The following is a 16,666-nucleotide window of genomic DNA, read 5'->3' as shown; positions in this document are numbered from 1 at the left end:
ATGTTACACAGTGTAACATGCTTTTTCCTTTGCGAAATTTACCACCCTTTTACACAAACAACCAGTTGATAAAACAGCTATTAAAGAAATGAAATTTTGAAGTGGAAACACTGAAATAGTATTTTCAGTAACACTTTACTTAAAGCCTTTATATAATGCATTATAAAAAGTATTTTTAATGAATAGATTATGCCTTGTAATGCACATTATAATGCTTTGGATACTTGGATACGTTACAATACTTGTCATATCTATTCATTGTTACATCTTTAGAAAGTTTGCTGCATTAAAACTAAATTTCATATGTAACAAGAAATCTGCAAATATTAAAATGCATTTTAACTTTGGTTACAATTATTTATGAAAAGATATAATTAATTATAACGTACATTATAAATACCTTTATAATGCATTATACATGAAGACTTTAAGTCAAGTGTTACCGTATTTTCTTGTAAAGTGTAATCTTTTATTTACAACTTCAAAAATGAATATAAATAACAAAGAAACACTATACTAGTATATAAATAATTATAAAATAACACTGATTTACATAACAAATAGTCAGAATCACAAGAAAGAGTGATTTGAAATTAGAACAAATTTATAAAAACAATTAAAAAGCTAGTTTATGTGACGAGTAACGTGCTTCTGAACAAAGATTTTTTTCGAACGATTCTGTAATTTGTCAACTGAAGTTTGAAGAAAGGAGTAATTTGGCTCCTACACATTTCCTTTTAGGGGCCGATGGCACTCTCGTAATTTTGTTTGTCTGGAGCCCTGAGATTTTAACGAGGAGAAATTCCACTCTTTGTTTTGAACTGTTGCTGGAAGCAAATATGGATCATAGTTTTTCTCTCAACAATTGCAGCACCCTCATGGGAATCTGGTAATGTGTTCAAAGAAAGCACGGGCTTCAAATTTGTATTCACACGAGCGTTCGTGATGAGTGTTCGTGATAAGCGTTCAAAAATACACCACAGCCCACTTCCAATGGCGTAACATTTACTGGAGCGCTCCAGTTTAAACATCAGTATGAATCAGCCGCTCGCCTGCCGGGGAGGATGTCCACATTTAGACCAGGCAAACATGAAGAGGCTTCCCTCGCTGTCTCCTCTGATTCAGCACTAAATGAAAGTCTTCCCCACACTGTGACATCACCTGCATAGATTAGCATCTCGCCTCGGGAAAGTGGGAACTGCTGGAGTCAAAATCGTCCTGGAAGAGCTTTATAAAGTCAAAGGAGCTTTTAAGTCCCCATTTGAGACCTTTGTCCTTGTCTATATTGATCTTACCTGGACAATTGGACATTTTGTGTGTTCAATTTAGCAGACCTCGTCTCCTGGTCAGGTCAAATCATCCTCCTTGAAAGTGAAATGTGTCATTTCTGCACCAGTATTGTTTTTAAAACTACACATGACACCACACTGTTTTTATAGGCATTATGTTTATAAGGTATAGGTATAGATAAGTATACTGTTCTGAGACAAAGTCATTTTTCTGTGTCTAAGGTAACAAATGTAAAATCTACAATACCTATTAAAAGTTTTTAGAAAGAAGCCTTTTTTTATACTTCAGTCTTCAGTGTCACATGATCCTTGAGAAATCATTCTAATATGCTGCTCGAGAAACATTTATTATAATTATACATTTTGGACTGTTGGACATTTTTGTGGAAACTGTGGGACAGCATTTATTTGAAATGGGAATCTTTAGTGACACTAAACGTCTCTACTGTCACTTTTGATCAATTTTATGCATCCTTGCATGAGTAAAAGTATGAATTTCTTTCAAAAACAAACAACTTATTAAACCGAAACCTTTAGTATACATGTGCTATACGACTATCTTGTATAATCTCAAAAAGGACTGGCTGTTTGCATTGCGCAGCAAGTTTACAAGTTTACTTTAGGAAGTTTGAGGGAAACTAACTGTTACTCATTCTGACAGAGAATCTCTCACGGACACATGTAAAAACGTGATTGCTTCAGGAGATGCAGAGGCAGTTGGCAGTGAAAGTTGCAAACATGACTGCAGGTGATTCATTGGTGATGATCGGCGTCTGGTGGAGCAGGTAGAGTGATGAAGAGAAAGAGCAAGGGATCCCGCCTACCATCAGTACCACAGCGTCACTCAGCGAGGCCTGACTAATACAGAAGTGTAGTAGTGGGTGAGGACTATCCTGCCAAAACTCACACACACCAACTCCTTACATCATCAGACTCATGGTTATGACACCATACCATAACACGAGCACGAATACTACAGTTAAGAGCCATTTATAACAACTTTCAGAGAGTAGTTGTCATATTTGTGTTCTGAATTCCAGAGGAAAGAACAAAAAAGGCCTGTGGGTTTGATTAAAGTTATCGAAGGAATGATACGCATTTGTAAAATGATATAGAAGTAGAAACACGTGAGAATGCACAGATGATGAAGCCTGTCTTACTCATTCCCAGAGTCCCTCTATGTGTCATCTATAGAGAGAGGAGGCATGGCAGGCAGTAGGATGTGTGATGACACCACCTTATGGGAACCTTCAGAAATAGCAAACTCACCACACACGCTGCCCAGGCGAACATGTGGCAATGCTATTATAAGTGTTTAAGAGTTGAGAAGGATCTATTGGAGTGTTGTGTTCCTTTCTAAGTGTTAACAAGACCAGGAATAGATATTTCGTTTTTGGTTGAACTCTCTCTTTAAAGGGATAGTTCAGCCAAAAATGAAAATGAATTGTGTCATCATTTACTCACCCTCAATTTGTTCCAAACCTGTATGAGTTTCTTTCTTCTGCTGAACACAAAGGAAGATATTTTGAAGAATGTCAGTATAACCATCAGTTGTGTGGGGCACCATTGACTTCCATATGGGAAAACTGTTTGGTTACAAACATTCTTTAAAATATCTTCCTTTGTGTTCAGCAGAACAAATACATTTTTGAGGGTGAGTAATTTAAGACACAATTTTCGTTTTTCAGGTTCAACTTTCCCTTTAAGCTGTTAATGACTAGATTGAGTCATTAAAAAAAAATCCCTACTTCAAAAATTGACAGCGTCCACTCTTAAATCAAAACAAGACATCTTGGCTGATTATAGGCACAACATGGAAGAATAATGATGTTTTTTTGTTTTGTTTTTATCTAAACAGACTATAATACTACCTATTTAAAAGTTTGTGGTCTGCAAGTTTTTTTTCTTCTTCTTTTATTCAGCAGACACGTTAAAAAATAAAAAGTGACGGTAACAAAATTTTATTTTATGAAGAAAACAAACTTTCTATTCAACAAATGTTTCCCAGTTTCCATAAAAAAATGTAAGCAGCACAACTACTTTCAACATTGATAATAATAAGAAATGTCTCTTGAGCAGCAAATCAGCATATTAGAATGATTTCTGAAGGATCATGTGACACTGAAGACTGGAGTAATGAGAGACAGATTTCACAATATCAGCTTTTATTGTATTTTTGATCGAATAAATGATGCCTTGGTGAGATACTTCTTTCAAAATCATTTTTACCAACTGCAAACTTTGAATGATAGTGTTCATAAGGTTGCTATTGCTCACCTGACTTTGACTTTCACCTACAGCCATCATGATTGAGTGTTTTTTAAAATGAAGCTCATGAGGGACTGAGTTATTCTGTGAGTAATGTTTGTTCACAGGAGCCAAGGAATGAAAGGTGAGATGCGCTCCAGCTCAAGCAGACACATGTATGGACCAGCGTGCATCTGTCTGACATACACACATCGTGGCCGACTAACAGCCCTCATTGGTCTCTGGAGGCGCGAGGTCTGAACTCCACAAACATCTGGAGAAACGCTGCGGTATGTCTGTTCTGCAGTCATGAACATTCCTGTGCTAAATCACCTTCTGGGGTTTTGTTTCTCTTAATTGTACTGTTTTTTTAGTTGTTGCCTAGTTTACTGTATTGTGGGATAATAACAGCTTAAAACCATTTTAAATGATAGAGAATGCACGTGTTACAACCACAAGAGGGAGTCGAGTGATGTCATTGCAATGCATCACTATGATGTTATAGATGCAGACATGAAATAAATAAATAAAAGATTAATGTAGGATTCTAGGTTTATTTACATTGGCAGCAATGTGTTTATAGAAAATTTTAATTCTTATAAATGTTAGTCCTAACTGAATGATTGATTAAATATAACAGTTTTGGCATTTTCAATGCTCATTTGATGTTGAAGAAGAGCCTCATTACCTTCCCATGTCTTTTTCTATGAAAAGCGTGTCCGTATGCTGTGTGTGCGCCTAACTGAGCATGAATGAGTCGCTCGGTGTGTTTACACGCGTGTTATGCACACAGATAGCCATGATAATCATGTTGAACCCTCGACTTTTCCCTCCTCATGACATTATTCCACAGTTAGCCAGCCTGCACAACAGGTGCCGACGGATTGATGGCTGGAGAGATGAATGATTGCTGGAAAAAAGAGAGAGAGACTGAGAGAGAGTGCGTAAGAGCAACTTAGATTCTCCGGAGGAAAAAAAAAATGGTACATGTTACTGGAGGAGTCACTGAAGAGAGTGAACGAGAGGGAGGGAGGGAGATGAAAAAGTCAGTGAGTCAGTAGTGAGAAAGATTGTAATAAAGTGAGAGGGAGGGATGAAGAGGAGGAAGGTATAATTACAGAGAGAGAAAGAGAGAGGGGACAAACACTGAGAAGCCAGAGAGGGAGAGAGTGCTGAAGAAAGAGTCAGAGAACTGTCTAACCCTGCCCACTTTCCACTCAACCATTCAACTCCGGCACGGGCAGCAGTGCATCGTCAGGTTTCTCCAGAGCTCTGCTGCACGGACACCGACCCGGAGCTCATCAACCTGCAGGACGAGCCCAGAGAGAGCACCAGCAGCGCTTCCTTCAGCCCTCTTCAACTTTTAATCACCATGACCGCTCCATTCAGATAAGGATTATTTTGGACTGGCTCCCACTTTCTGTATATCGATTTGACAAACAAGCCAGCCCAGTGACTCTGATCTTGGCAGCGGAGCAGAACAGGACCGAGCTGCGTGTCTGCCGTCACTCAGGATGTCCTCTCTCACGCTCGTGACAGGGGTGCTGCTGCTCTCCGGCTGTTTGTCAGGGGGCTGCTCGCCCACGCCGGCCGAGAGCGGCTCTCAAGGTGCGGGGCAGCCAGATGATCCCGTGACCCCCTGCCCGTCCTGCGCTCTAGCCCAGAGGCAGAAGGACTCGGAGGAGCAGACCGACATGGTGGAGGCGGTCAAGAGGCACATCCTCAACATGCTGCATCTGAACACCCGGCCCAATGTCACACACCCGGTGCCCCGTGCCGCCTTGCTCAACGCCATCCGCAAGCTGCACGTGGGACGGGTGGGTGAGGATGGCACAGTGGAGATGGAGGAAGACGGAGGAGGGCTCGGGGAACGAGAGCAACCTGAGGAGCAGCCCTTTGAGATCATCACCTTCGCCGAGCCAGGTGAGGGATGCTTTAGTGCCTTATGAGGATATGTGATGACGTGTTAATGGGGTGCTAAGTGATTAACTCTCACCTGTTGGGCTCGACAGTGGAGAAACTGTGACATGCAATGAATTGCTAGGATTTAAAACCTTGGTAACACCAATATAAATGTAATTCATTTACCTGTCAAAAGTTTGGAAACATATTTTTTTTAATGTTTTTGAAGGAAGTCTCTTATGCTAATCAAGGCTGCATTTATTTAATCAAAATAGAGTAAAAACAGTAATATTGTGAAGTATTATTACAAATTAAAATAATTGTTTTCAATTTTAATAAATTTTACACTGTTATTTATTCCTGTGATGACAAAGCTGAATTTTCAGCATCATTACTCCAGTCTCCAGTGTCACATGATCCAGAAATCATTCTAATAAGCTGATTTGCTGCTCAAGAAACATTTCTTATTATAACTTACAATTTTAAAAGGAGTTTTTGCTGCTTAACATTCTTGTGGAAACAATGATACCCATTCAAACATTTGTAAAAAGATAAAAAAAATGGTTTTACTTTTATTCATCAAGGATGAATATTGATCATACCACGTGACAGTGAAGACATGTATAATGTTACAAAAGATTTAGATTTAATAAATGCCTTAATAAATGCAAAAAAAAGCTCTTCATTGATCTTTCTATTCACCAAAGAAACCATTTCCACAAGAATATTAAGCAGCACACCTGTTTTCTACAGAGCCCCACACATTACATGCAAGAAAAAAAGTAAATTGTGTCCACGATTTACTAATTTGTTCCCTCGATTTATAAATCTTGCGCACGATATAGCAAATCAAGGGAACAAAATAGTAAATTGTGCGCACGGTTTATAAATCGAGGGAATGAATTAGTAAATTGTGGACACAATTTAGCCTACTCTTTTTTTTAATTCTGAAAAATATATCATTGTTTCCACTCAAATATTAAGCAGCACAACTGTTTTCAACATTGACAATATTAAGAAATGTTTCTTATGCATCCAATCAGAATGATTTCTGAAGGATCATGTGACTGATAAGACTGGAGTAATTATGCTGAAAATATGAATTAATTTATTAAAAACATTTAATTTGTAATACTATTTCACAATATTACCGTTTTTACTTTATTTTTGATCAAATAAATGCATTTGGTGATCATAATAAATGCTGTTTTTCGTGATACCTAATGCATTTACTAGTTCGAAACTGAACCTGTTGTTAGTATAGTATATGGTATAGCCCAAACATTTAATATAATTGAATTCAAACTGATCTGTTAAGCATTATATAATGTTTAATATTGCATTAATGAATGTTATTATAAAGTCGGACTGTTTTATCTAAATCCACGCCTCCATTATGAGGTGAAATGGATAAAAAGTATGATTTTTTTAGGTAATTTTCAGTTTTCGAATTGTTCAAGTTTCACATAATTCACACAGTTATGCTCAAGACTGTCCATTTGTAGGTTTCCATATTTAAGATTACAGTATTATATGATGTACAGTGGATGTCACCACAAATGGCTCCATTCAGACTACTGTTTTGAAGGAGTGCTTTTAAAAAGCACTCAGGTAGGTGTTAGCGGAGGTCTGCAGGAGTGAGAGTCATCTTAAGGGGAACACATGCACTGCAGCTGTGGAGTATTAACACTCTGACTGTGCGCTCTCGGCGCCGCGCTACTGAAATGAAATGAGGAAATGATGCCCCTATTAACAGCTATTCAATGTAGCCACTTAAACATCTTCAGTTCTGTCAAGCAAAAGGACACAGAAGAGACAGCGATTTAGTATCAGAATTAACACTTTATCTTGCTCTGCATCCAAACTATGTCAAGTATTCACTGAAAGTCTACTTAAAGGGATAGTCTACCCAAAAATTTACATTCTGTCATCATTCACGCACCCTAATGTTGTTCTAAACACAGCACAACAAATATTTTGAAGAATGTTACCGAGGTCCAATGTTGTTTGGATCCCAAATGTTCATCAAAAGTCTTTTGTGTTAAAATGACATGAGAACAGAATTTTCATTATTGGTGAACTGTGCCTTTCACACTCATGTGGAGGTCTTTTTTTTACACAGTATCACTCATTGTAAATGTCATACAGCTCATATTAAATCTAATGTCTCTAAAATATGTGTCTGCTGACCTGATGATATGCTATTCATGTTGTGTCGTTCGTCTAATGATAGAGTAGCCAATAGACAGCCATCTATTTTTTTACGAGTGTTTGGGAAAAACAAAAATGGCACAAACAATGCTCTTCCTTATTAAATATCCTTTTGGAGCCGTATTTAACAAACACTACGTCCTAGTTGGTTCAATAGACTAAGTCTGGGATGGGAAGATCCACAAGTACATTCCATTTTTAATTGGTTCCTCATGACTTATTTATAACAATGTCACTGATCCACAAATCAGCATGACACTGCTGTAAAAAAAAAAGCTAACAACATTTGTCTGAATGGGGTACGGAAGCGGATGGTTGAAGCGGCCCAATCTCATGGCATCAGGGTTTTGTTTTATTGCAAAAACAATATAGCAGTGTTTCTAAAGATAACAAGGCTGACCTATCTTTAGACCAGCACCGGCCATGATGTAGATTGGCGGTCCCATCTGATTCTTATATACAGATTGACCACCAACAGTCCCGCACAGGCTTAATGGGACGATGTCCGCAGCTCGTTAATTGCAGCTATCATCATTTAGCGCAAGGAGCCAGCAAACATTTGACGGCGCTGTCTATTGTGCCCATTTGCTTACATAAACGTGCATAATGCCGTGATGCTATAAATAGACCTTTTGAATGAACCTAAGATTAAAAAAGGCCCCTTAGAGCCTTTATGAGATTGCAGGGGTGTTAATGATGCTCCGGGGAGTGGGGGAGAGGGATGGGGTGGTTCGATCCCATACAAAACCCACAGGGCTGTTAGCTGGCCATAATTGCTCCATTCATCAAAATATGGGGCCCAGTAATTACTCTGGGCTGCTCTGTTGGTGTGTGGAATGGTCGGGGTTTCTTTGAAAGTATCTTCATGAAACGGAGAGATTGGATGAGTCTGAGAAACAGGGACTCATCAAAAGTTTGAAATGCGAAAAGAAAAAAAACATTATAAAGTTTACCCAAAGATTCAGTCATTTACTCACCCTCATGGTGTTCCAAACTTGTATGACATTATTTTCTTTGTGGTACACGAAATTAGATATCTTTAAAGTCCTGGTTGTGAACAGGCCTTAAATTGTGTTTTTTGGGTGAACTATCCCTTTACTGACATTCCAGTGCCAGGTATTCTGAAAAGGATAAATGGTTATAGCAGTTGTGATTCACCCACAAAGGTCTGAAGGTATGGATTAAGAGCAAGACTGACACACCGAAGGAATTCGCGTTAATAATCTTCTAGTTCTTCACACATATGGATGATCTGGATCTCGGAAAGTTTTGCCGATCTGGTGTGGTTAGCTTGGCTTGTTGCCTCTCTGAGCAGCTTCCTGAAACTGCTAAGTAGTTGACAGTGCATTTCAGCAGGTCTTAAAGTTTATTAACTATTTATTTCCTGTTCTGACCCCTGTGTCAACCCTGTCTCCTGATGATTCATACCTGAGGCTTCATTATTAGAGGACAGATAGGTGATATCTTTGTGTGTTGTACAGGACAAAGCAGTGCAAGACTGTATTATAGGTAAATGCAAGATAACACTTGGTTATGTGAAGAATATGTTTTGTGCTGCGGTCATCAGGTGATTGTTGTAGTGATCAGGGACTGTGATATCCTAGTACAACAATATATCCAACTACAGAGAGGCTTCTTGTTAACACCAGTTTTGGGTGGATGCTGTTTTTTATCTAACACAAAAGCAATTGATTTTGAGTCTATTTCTAAAGTAATTCAATGATCTGACTGACACCAATTTTGAATAGTCTGACGCTGTCCTTTTTAACAGTCTATTCATCAAAAAATACATTATGGTTTCCACTTAAATATTAAGCAGCACAACTGTTTTCGACATTGATAATAATAATAATAATAATAATAGATGTTTATTGAGCAGCAAATCAGCATATTAGAATGATTTTGAAAGAATCATGTGACTCGATGCGCATCGATGATGCTGAAAACCCAGGAATAATTTACAATTTAAAATACTTACTTAAATTATTAGTTTTAAATAGTTTAAGAAAAGAAAACAAAATAGTTTGTGAAAGTTTGGTCTGTTCACAGCAGGACATATGTGCATTCATCTAAACAGTCTCTTATTTCTTAATTTTTTCTCTATCATTTTATATTATTCTATTTTCATCCTTCACACAAATGTCAAACTCAATGCAATATCTAACCGTTTTTCTTCTGTAGTGTCTGATTATTTTAGTTTAATAAAGGTCAATCATTTAGTTTGTAGGTATCTGGTTTGGTGTTGATAAAGGCGTTACCTAAGCAAAAAAAAAAAAAAAAAAGAGGCTTTTTTAGTCCAGATATTATCAGAAAGTGTTCACTGAGTGATCTCAAGTCTTTTGGCAGTGTTTCATTTATTAAAAGACCTACTGCATGAATGTAACCAAGTAAACAATTGATACTCTACATGCTCAACTAGTTACGCTAATAGTGCATAAAGCAGATTATACCCAAATGGTTTAAATGCAACTCTGCCATTTTCAAAACAATCTTGTCCTTGATATTTCAGTGCACAGACACAACTATAGCAAACTTTCAACATATAAAACAGATACAGATTAGAGACAATATGATAAGAGTGTCCAAATAAGAGGAATAAATCAGTGTGAGTTACGTGACAGCGGGCACAGTTGACCTTCGCCCCGAATCTGCAGTACCACTGACATGCTTCTGAAGTGTCCTCCTCACCCAGACAGACCCTGTCCCCTCAGAGACACGTGGCGTTGTTTTTAAACCTACAAGAAAGACAACACAACTACAGTGAAAGACTGGCTCAGGAAACAAATGACAGTGGCAAAAGAGCAGTTGCCTTTTAATATGGAAAGAGAGGCCAACTCTTTATACTTGGGTCACACACTGCAGCTCTTGTTCGAGTTAAGAGGTGTTCTGATAAGAGATCAGGCTGGATAGCGACACACAGAGAGAGAAAGAGAGAGAGAGAGAGACGCATTCATCTGCAAATAAAAACGAGTCCTGTGCTGTTTCTTTCTCAGAAAACATCTGCAGTATTTCTACAAATGTTTATGGGAAAACATTGTTCATTCCCATAAGGACATGGGACATCCCCCTAATCTGCAATTAATGAGCTGTATTCTTGAATTTCCAACAACTCTCAAAGCAAGCAGAATTAAAAAGGTGTTCCAACTGATAAAGTAACCGGTTATATGGGAGCATAACGGAAACTTCAAACAGATTCACATTTGTATGGTGGCACTGCATTGTTCACTGATCTGTTTGACAACTTAATCCAGAGTAAGGGAATATTGGCTTTCATTTCAGTTTAAAGGTGAAACACCATTTGTTCCCAACAACTCGCCCTAAACTCATGCCATTGCTTGAGTCGACAAAGATCTTTTGAAAGCGCCACAGTGCTTCAAAGAGCCTCAGTGTTTATATTTGAGGGGATGAATCGACGGCTGTGGTTGTATCTGCATATTAAATTGGAATAGGACAAAGTATTTAACCATCCAAACTACACACTTCAAGCTTTAAAAATAGTTCTTCCTGTTATGTGTTAAGTCCATTCAGTGTTTCGTGGGAGTTTTCTGACAATGTGAGATTCAATGAAGAGAACAGACAGTCCAGTTAAGTTACTCAGAGATCTCAGAGCGCTTTCATGAGCTTTAAATAGTAATTCATCCAGGCAGATTTTCATAATAGCATGGCAATCACAGCACAAATTAATAAGGGACTGCTCTCGTGTTGAAGATGTAGATGTAAGGTGTTGAAACGGCGTCTTGAAAACACAGAGCTCATGGCGCGATATGCTGGAAAAACAAACAGCGAGACTCATCACAATGGTCAAAGACTTCAGTCTCGCACATGTATACATAGACAAACAATAAAAAATGGTCTAGACTTATGTGAAATTACTGAATTGACCCTTCTTTAGTTTCATAGCTCACTATTATATGGTGTCATATGAGATGACAGAGTAATGGTAAACCTGCAACTGTATTGGTCTAGATAGATATCTCAGTGTCACATTGACAAGCATTATAAAAGATTGAGTTCTAGAGAAGGTGTTTTCGAAGCTATGCTGACTATCCTTTATATCAGATAACAGGATTTCTTTAATGTGGACATGTTGACTAAACAGTTGAATTAATAGCTGTCCTGTTGACGGGGGGAGAGTCAATATCTTGAGTCTGTAAATCAGCAGGGGTTACTGATGCTGAGCTGGCATTTAGCAGACAGTCACGTGCACAGGGAAGGCCCTTGTCATAACATACATGCTTTATGTACACAAATGGAGTGCCAGGATTTTAGGAGCAGGAAATGTTTTAAATGGACTGAGTCTAGGTGTTGACGAAGGACTGCAGATGGTGGAGATTAGATATCCTTTCTCACAGAAAGACAGAAACAATTTAGTACAGCAGGCATTATGTACTCTGATTCTGCTGTTAAGCAGTATCTCATCTGGTGGCTCTAACAGAATGTCATTAATAAACTGATCAACTTATACAGCATAATATACCAAAACTAACCAATTGCCTCATGCCTTTCATTCACAGGAGATGCCCCTGACATCATGATATTTGACATTTCTAAGGAGGGCAACACGCTGTCCGTGGTGGAGCAGGCCAATGTGTGGCTGTTTCTTAAGGTTGCCAAAGGCAGCCGAGGGAAGGCGAAGGTGTCCCTTCAGCTCCTGCAGCATGGCAAAGTCGATCCAGGCTCTACCAACGGACCCCAGGAACTGGTGGTTTCCGAGAAGACTGTGGACACACGACGCAGCGGCTGGCACACGCTACCCGTGCCCCGCATGGTCCAGACTCTGCTGGACGGGGACAGCAGTTTGCTCAGTCTCCGTGTCTCCTGTCCATTGTGTGCCGAAGCTGGTGCCGTGCCCATCCTGGTGCCCGCAGAGGGGAACAAGGGCAAGGAGAGAGAACAATCTCACCGACCCTTCCTAATGGTCGTGCTCAAGCCAGCCGAGGATCACCAGCACCGGCGCAGCAAGCGCGGCTTGGAGTGCGATGGCAAAATCCGCATCTGCTGTAAACGGCAGTTCTACGTCAACTTTAAGGACATCGGGTGGAGCGACTGGATCATCGCTCCGTCTGGATATCACGCTAACTACTGCGAGGGTGACTGCCCCAGCCATGTGGCCAGCATCACAGGCTCTGCCCTCTCCTTCCATTCCACCGTCATCAATCACTATCGGATGCGCGGGTACAGCCCCTTTACCAACATCAAGTCGTGCTGCGTGCCAACGCGCCTACGGGCCATGTCCATGCTCTACTACAACGAGGAGCAGAAGATCATTAAGAAAGACATTCAGAACATGATAGTGGAGGAGTGTGGCTGCTCATAAAATGCCATGAGCTCCTAACAAACACTTAAATGTTGGTACAAAGCACATATCAGAGGATTGGCGATCTGTGTTCACCCACAAACTTCTGAGCTGCCAACTCGGGCAACCTATTTGTTTGCAGACCATTCTAATAGGACCAATTATTGGAGCGGTCTTCGTGGCACTTTCACATAAAAATGACGGAGGAGAATAAAGCATAATATATTTTTTTTAATGAAGAGAGACAGAGACTGATAGGGAACGGGTGCATAGGTCAAAAGTGTCAGCCCTGATTCTCTGCACTGCAATAAAGAGACTTATTTTGAAGTGTGGAATTGTATATTCTGAGAAGCAGAAAAAACATGCAACTCTATGCAAGTCAAGTATTATTACTGGATGTTCTTCTTTTTTATTATTATTTGTCTTGTTAGCTTTTGTTTATTGTTTTTATTGTCATCCCTTTTCTCTCTAACACACACACACACACACACACAAAAACATTTTTTTAGTACATATTAAAGTAGTGGTTTTTATTTCATTCTTCTTATGAGAAATACTTGAACAAAAATTAGTTTGACCAGCTGCTGGAGCCAAACTACATTATTATTATTATTATTACTAATCACTTATTATTATTATATCATTATTATTATTATTTTTCCTCCTAAACATTCTGAATGTTGATGAAAAGTAATATAAATTTGCACTAAGCCAACATTCGTAATATGTGATCCCCAGAGCAATGGGCCGCATTCCAGTTGCCATATTAGAGTCTAGAACTATATGCATTTGTAACTTACACATAATAAACCAAAGACCATACACCTCCCATTCTCAGAGCAAATCAACTAAATGCCCAGCTCTGTGAATTTATTTAAATTAGGAACAACAGTGTATGGCCAACATAACAAACCATTAACTCAATATAACACATAAAATAACTTTTTTGTTTGTTCTTTTTTTTTTTTTTTAACAGCCTCAATGTTAAAATACTTTTTACTCTGTGTTTTGACAGTGTTTGTCTCTACCAATGTATAACAAAGGTTTTAGATTCTGACCTGAAGCCTAGCCTTCGAACGCTGTTCTCGACAGAAATATTCAGTAAAGAGAGAGATAGAAACAATGTCCTGGCAATGGCAATCTACTTTGTCAGGTTCAAAGTACAAGACACTAAAGGAACTTGATCTGTTTTATGTAGAATTATGCAACATATGGTGATATGTTGAACAAATCAAAATATGTGCTTGTCATGTTTTATATCTAATTTATTTTGCAGCGTATTCTTTGCTTCACTATTAAAGCTGAATTGTACAACTTCACCTTTTTGGTTTAAGTCAACAGTGTGTGTTTACCAGGCCAGATAATAACCATTATTTCAACACTAAATGCAAGGTACTTTTGCTCTCACTAAACGCAGTCCAATAATATATGTAAATATCAATTTACAATCTGTCACTTAACCCTAAATATTAGCATTGCAGCCAAACCATATGCTGTGCAAACTAGTGTAAACTCCTTTTTATCCACGCAAAAGCTGTCTAATGGGAGGTTGCATTGTAAGGCATCAGAGAAACAACTTAAACTTGCTTCCTTTATATGAGATTTCCTGATTTTTTCAGAAAATGCTTAATGCTAACTTTTAACTTCGTTAACAAGGTTACACATAACTAGCTGCACATGTTGGGAAAAAGTACACTTTCACAAAACAGTGCTGTGTGCTTTAACAGCGTAACAGAGTTGAAAAAGACAAATATTGTATTTCTCTTTTTTTTTGCAATGAAATGTTTGAGAAGAAACAAATATTGTATTGTCACAGAAATGCTTAAATCATTTTAGAAAAAAAACAAATAGTATATATATATTTTTATATTTATAACAAATACTGAAATCGTTTTATTTTAAAGTCTTATTTGTGCTAGATTATATTAAATAATGTGATTAAGTGTAATGTTGATTGAATCCACCGTCATGGCTCAGATTTGAAGCTACTATTCCGTTTAAATTTGAAGTAGGTACGATTTTTTAAATGTTTTTGAAAGGTCTCATCCTCACCAAGGCTGCATTTATTTGATAAATAATAGTAAAAATTGTGAAATATTGTTACAATTTAAAAAAAGAAACTATTCTATTTGAATATATTTTAAAATGTCATTTATTTCTGTGCTGGAAAAAGCTTAATTTTCAGCGTCACATGATCCTTCATCATTCCAATATGCTGATTTGGTGCTAAAGAACTTTTTTTTATCATTATAAATGTTGAAAACAGTTGTGCTGCTGATTAATATTTTTGTGGACACTGTGATAATGCGTTTTTCAGGACTCAAAGTTCAAAAGATCAGCATTTATTTGAAATTGAAATATTTTTGAACATTACATGCAATGTCTTTAGTGTCACTTTTGACCAATTTAATGTATTTGCTGATAAAATAATTAATTTCTTCTTTTGAAAAAAAAAAATCTGAAACCAAACTTCTGAACAGCAAGTCACAAACCAATATGTATTAGAAGTATGTAGTTTTCCATTTAACATAGTCAAAGCATAAAAGGTATATGCACTTACAGAGGGACTTTGTCAGCACACTGGCCTGGGCTTGCTGTGTCAGGATAAGAGATGTGACCCAGGGGTAGAAAGGTAATTACTGCTATCATCACTCAGCAAATAAAACCCCCACAGGTCCTGTGAAAACGAGCCTCTCTCAGAGGAGGACGTAATCTCTTCCCCATAAACCCTTCATGCCATTTAGAGCACAGCAACACAACACGTCATAATTTGAAATAAATCTCTCGCCATAGAAACACACAAAGATCACACCAATCATATCTCTTTGCCTCCTTTACTGTGACAAGTACTTTCAACTTATGCCTTTAAAACTACAATAAGGAATATAGGTCAAGGTCAGTTCTCTTTCGAATTAGGCTTGTAAAACTTGTACAGTACAGAGACGTTCTCTTGATCATATTGAGGCTTGAGGGTGTTTACATGAAGGTTTAATTGTCCGCCTATATACACAAACAATACATGCTTTGAAAGTGCATGTGTAGTATTGTTGGTGACTTATCCAATGCGTCACATGCATGCGTGCCTTTATAGTGCCGTAAAAGGCAATCACATCTTTGTTTGGTCTACTTGTGTTGATAACTCATGCTATGGCAACATTCATCAGAATCATAAACCGGGCTAATGAACCAAAACAAACACATCAGAGTTCAAGTTAATTTCCTTGTGGTGGTAGTGCCTTCCGCACAAATATAACACGCAATGTTGAATTAAATTATTTTTTAATTATTTAACAATTTGTGTGTAATAATCTATAATTAATAACTCACTTTCCAGTTATAAACAAAGTTTGCAAACTGTTTCTGCCATCTAAGATTGACATTGAATACCATCAGTAGACCTTGTGAGGTATAAACATCACATGCATTCCTGCCCTTCAAGGACTTGCACTTGGAGAACTCAACATACCTCCAACAAGAGAATAAAGGCAGAGAGGAGGGCGCAGGATCTACAGAATCTGTGTGGGTGTAAAGCATTGTCAAACCTCCAGGAAGAAATGTGTTTAGAAGGGTGTTTGTATAGATTGTAAGGGCTGAAGTGTTTATCTAACACCTCATCTGTCAAAATGAAGACAAGGGGTGTGTTTTACAACTTGGACTCTGTATATACCATCCCTCTGACAGGATGACACAATTTAGCCCATGAATGGGACATGGTGGCCTT

The 16,666-nt window shown here is 38.1% G+C and overlaps 1 protein-coding gene across 5 annotated transcripts; it reads left to right on the top strand.

Moving 5' to 3' along the window:
• Positions 1-384: 384 nt before the first annotated feature.
• Positions 385-14,401, top strand: inhbab (inhibin subunit beta Ab). 5 transcript variants are annotated; one of them, XM_079613541.1, is made up of 3 exons: positions 385-3,488; positions 3,665-5,459; positions 12,164-14,401. In XM_079613541.1, the coding sequence occupies exons 2-3, from the start codon at positions 5,051-5,053 to the stop codon at positions 12,964-12,966; spliced, it is 1,212 nt and encodes a 403-aa protein (XP_079469667.1). In that variant the 5' UTR covers positions 385-3,488; positions 3,665-5,050; the 3' UTR covers positions 12,967-14,401. The 5 variants fall into 5 exon arrangements, with proteins under 5 accessions (XP_079469667.1, XP_079469668.1, XP_079469669.1 ...); XM_079613542.1 differs by having other exon boundaries at positions 385-3,826; positions 4,784-5,459; XM_079613543.1 differs by having other exon boundaries at positions 385-3,826; positions 4,781-5,459.
• The last annotated feature ends 2,265 nt before the right edge of the window (positions 14,402-16,666 follow it).

Source organism: Phoxinus phoxinus (genome assembly GCF_949152265.1).
Source record: "Phoxinus phoxinus genome assembly, chromosome: 5".
Classification (NCBI taxonomy): Eukaryota; Metazoa; Chordata; class Actinopteri; order Cypriniformes; family Leuciscidae; genus Phoxinus; species Phoxinus phoxinus.
Note: the sequence above shows the minus strand (reverse complement) of the source record. Positions and strands in the feature narration are given on the sequence as shown.